Source organism: Chenopodium quinoa, unplaced genomic scaffold (assembly GCF_001683475.1).
Source record: "Chenopodium quinoa cultivar QQ74 unplaced genomic scaffold, ASM168347v1, whole genome shotgun sequence".
NCBI classification, from domain to species: domain Eukaryota; kingdom Viridiplantae; phylum Streptophyta; class Magnoliopsida; order Caryophyllales; family Amaranthaceae; genus Chenopodium; species Chenopodium quinoa.
In genome coordinates, this window is record NW_018742541.1 from 445,581 (window position 1) to 449,799 (window position 4,219).

The window sequence follows — 4,219 nt, forward strand, 5'->3', positions numbered from 1 at the left end:
CTAATTATCCTCCCAACATATAGGGTGATCACTTCCTCAACTACACTCCCCCGAGGAGGTTTTTATTTATTGTTATTACTGCTACTACTACTATTATTATCACCCGCATTAATCTTGCTCTGGCCAATGAGTCGGCCTGACTTTAATCTGTTCTATAATTAGTTTGTAAAATTGGCTTTTTATTTTCTCATATATATAAAATTGAATTTGGCATTAAACTTCGTAAATTAATATTAATATTGCACATTTTAGGTTGTCACATACATACATTTAACAAGTTATCATTAATAAATTTATAATAAAATCACCTTAGCTTGTTGCATGTACTTAAAAAGTAAAGGATACAAATACTACTTTATGTTTTATTTTTGTACTTAAAAAGTAAAGGATACATGTAGTATTAAAACGCTTTTAAAGTCTTATGAAAATAAATTATTTATGTTTTATTTTTGTTTTTATACTAACAAACGTTAACGATCTATTGGTTTAGGTTACCCAAGGCCGAATGGAGAAAGAGGCGGAGGAGCTCAAAGAGCTAGTGCGCAAAGAAATTATGGACGTTGATAAGGACCCAAAGGAAAGACTTGAATTCTTAGATGACATACATCGCATTGGAGTGTCATACCACTTTGAAAATGAAATCGAAGACACTCTTCGAAATTTCTATAAGAAGATGTATGATGATAGTTCCTACAAGGATGATCTTTACTATGTTTCTCTACGCTTTCGTCTCTTACGACAACATGGCTTCAATGTTTCATGTGGTATGTAATTCCAATGCATCTTCTTAATCGTTACATTGTTTTTGTATGCATAGTTTCACGTTAAATTAAAAATATTCCAAGTTTATATATTGATATAATATTTGTATGTATAAACTAGATGTGTTTGAAAACTTCAAATGTGAGAATGGAAGCTTCAAGGAAAGGTTAACAAACGATGTGCATTGCCTATTGAGCTTGTATGAAGCATCATATCTAAGAGTACATGGAGAGAATACACTCGACGAAGCTCGTGCATTTGCTACTACTCATCTAACCTCCTTTTCTACACAATCAAACTCTCCCATGGCTAAACAAATAGCCCATGCCTTGAAACTACCCCTCCATCGACATAGTATAAGGCTTGAATATTGGTATCAAATTTCGTGGTATGAGTCAAAGCCTTTCCATAACGAAGCTTTGTTGAAATTTGCGAAGTTAGATTTCAACTTGGTTCAAATATTGCATAACAAGGAGCTAAGAGATCATACTAGGTGATTAAATATATGAAAAAACTTATTGATACAAGTGATTTATCTAGCTAGGGTTAGTACTAATTTTTCTTTTACTCAGGTGGTGGAGAAGTCTAGATATGGTCACGAAATACCCTTTTGTTCGTGATAGAGTGATAGAGGCCTATTTTTGGATTTTGGGTGTGTACTATGAGCCTAAGTACTCGTACGCGAGGATGCTGTTAAACAAATTGTTCAACATTATATCTGTAATAGATGACATCTATGACGCTTATGGAACCATTGAAGAGTTAAAACCCTTCACAGAAATGATTCAAAGGTTCGTTAACATGCATGAATGTGCCATACGTGTATATATAGTACTCCTAAATCTTTTTTAACCTAATTATTGAACTTATTAGAAATTTGTATAACTTGATGAATAATAGGTGGGACAAAAGTTGCATCAATCAACTTCCGGACTACATGAGAGCAATTTCTCAAGTTATGTTTGATACATTTGAAGAAATTGAGCAAGAATTAGCTTTGGAGCAACGATCATATGCTGTTGATCATCTCCAAAAAGAAGTACATACACATTCAATTAGCATATAATCTATATATAATTATTTGATTTGCTTGAGAAAGTATACAAGAGCTAACATAAATCCTCAATAATGTCTTATTTTGTTTACTAGATGAAAGGTATATGTCAAGCTTACTTGCAAGAATCTATTTGGCATCATCAAAATGTTGTTCCAACTTACGACGAATACATGAAAACTGGCATCATCACCTCTGGCTATTTGTACATTACTGCTGCCTCTTATCAAGGCATGGGGGAGTTGGCATCTAAACATGCCTTTGAATGGGTCGACGAAAATACAAAGGCTCTAAAAGCTTCGTGCATACTTGCTAGGCTCTTGAATGACATTAGTAGCCATAAGGTATGTACTCCCACTAATAAACTAAAGTGACAACACTGAAATTACTTGTTACAATTATTTAACTCCTAGACATAAATACTTCAATGAAAACAAAATTCAAAATCTGAATTAGACATGTGGTTAGTTATAAGTTTAAAATTGTGATAATTTGTACAATTTTTTCTATTTGCAACTATGACAACTTTTTACGAATATTTTAGAGGAGGAAAAAAAGGCTTTGTACATATTTGGTTAGTCATAAGTTTGAATTGACTAATTGTACATTTAATTCACAATGTTTTCTCTTAGATAATATACCTTTCTTACCGATTAAAAATAAGATGAGATAAAAAATTGATGGTTAGATTTGCTGTTAATGATCGTATAATTAGCGGCAGACAAATCAATAGTAGTTGGTCGGGTTAATTGACCTCATTTAAATTTTAAAGGATATTTTGTGAAAAACTACCTTTTAAACTTTGAATTTTGCGAAAAACTACCCTAAAAACAAAATGTTGTAATTAACTACCTTATAAAGTATAAAATGTTGTAATTAACTACCTTATAAAGTATAAAATGTTGTAATTGACTACCTCCCATCGGAATAACACATTTGATTTTTATTTTTCGGTGTTAACCATGTCATGTGAGGGTCACATGACCCTTTAATGACTTAATTCCCCCCTTTTCTCCCAAATTTTCCCGCTTTATACCAACTCTTTTCCTTAACAATACAATATTCATATTTTATATTGTTTATTTGCAACCACTTTGATAATTATATGGGCTGAATTGGTGTAAAGTGGGAAAATTTGGGGAAAAGAAGGGAATTAAGTCATTAAAGGATCACGTGACCCTCACGTGACATGGTCAATGTCGGAAAATAAAAGTCAAACGTGTCATTCCGGTAGAAGGTAGTCAATTACAACGTTTTATATTTTATAAGGTAGTTAATTACAACATTTTGTTTTTAGGGTAGTTTTTCGCAAAGTCTGGAGTTTAAAAGGTAGTTTTTCACAAAAAAAATCCAATTTAAAAATAGTGGAAACTTTACTCTTTATAAGATTTGTACGAGTAGTTTAATTTACAATTTGTTTGAAAATTTTACTACGAGTATTTGACAACATTAGGGTTTTTTTTTTTTTTTTTTTTTTTTTTAAACCACTACTTTTCGTAGTGGTTAAACACGATTGCCCTAGCTCAATCCAATCTTATGATTTCACTTTTAATGGAAATTTGTAGTTTGAGAAGACTAGAGGTCATGTTTCGTCTGCAATTGATTGCTACATGGATCAATTTGGATTCTCGATCGAAGAAGCTACGAAGGAGCTTCAAAAACACATCGAGGAGGCGTGGAAGGACATGAATGAAGAAATAATTGGGTCAAGAATTGTTCCAACCCCTATATTATTTGCAGTTATCAACGTTACAAGGACATTATATGACATCTATCACTGTGATGAAGATGGCTATACCGTCGGCCAACTTATGCAAGAAAAAGATGCCACTATTCTTGTTGATCCTATTATTATGGCTTAAATTTTGAATCATACGTACCATGCATTTTAATATCTCGTATTTACGCATTATTACTTTTGTGTTGAATACTTTACCTTTGGTTATTGGTAAAGCATATGATTATATTTCATTTGTAGTAATACAATATATGTATAATATTTGTATTTGTTTTCTTTGGAATAAAAAAGAATGATGTTATTATGTCTATCTATCTCTATAAATCAACAAAAAATATTGAATGACACTATTACGAAATCTGAAAAAAGGACCCCTAATAAAAGACCCATCATCTTAATAATAGGTTTGTTTGATGTAGGAGATCCAATATTAGTAAAACAATAGAAGTCTTAGAGACCCATAGTGAGACTGAACGGGTTTCTTACCTTCTTAATTCTCTTATATCATACCTTATTGAGGCCTTTCATTCTAAAGCCACTTTCATTCTAAAGCCCGACCCATTTCATCCTTACCTTCTTAGTTATCAACGTCCCTTGGATATTACCTTCTTAATTCATTCTTATATCAACGCCACTGAACGGTTGGTAATATCCGATTCTTCCCT

At 32.1% G+C, this 4,219-nt stretch overlaps 1 protein-coding gene across 1 annotated transcript; it reads left to right on the top strand.

Annotated features, from left to right (window-relative positions):
- Positions 1-495: 495 nt before the first annotated feature.
- LOC110720079 (sesquiterpene synthase-like) lies at positions 496-3,769 on the top strand. The gene is made up of 6 exons (XM_021899081.1): positions 496-764; positions 883-1,255; positions 1,335-1,553; positions 1,663-1,801; positions 1,912-2,160; positions 3,382-3,769. The coding sequence occupies exons 1-6, from the start codon at positions 506-508 to the stop codon at positions 3,676-3,678; spliced, it is 1,536 nt and encodes a 511-aa protein (XP_021754773.1). The 5' UTR covers positions 496-505; the 3' UTR covers positions 3,679-3,769.
- The last annotated feature ends 450 nt before the right edge of the window (positions 3,770-4,219 follow it).

Coding starts and splice junctions, on each gene's coding strand:
- LOC110720079 (XM_021899081.1), top strand. CDS start 506: ATGGAGAAAGAGGCGGAGGAGCTCAAAGAGCTAGTGCGCAAAGAAATT. Junction 765..882: donor TGGCTTCAATGTTTCATGTG/GTATGTAATTCC, acceptor TGTATAAACTAG/ATGTGTTTGAAAACTTCAAA. Junction 1,802..1,911: donor TTGATCATCTCCAAAAAGAA/GTACATACACAT, acceptor TTTGTTTACTAG/ATGAAAGGTATATGTCAAGC.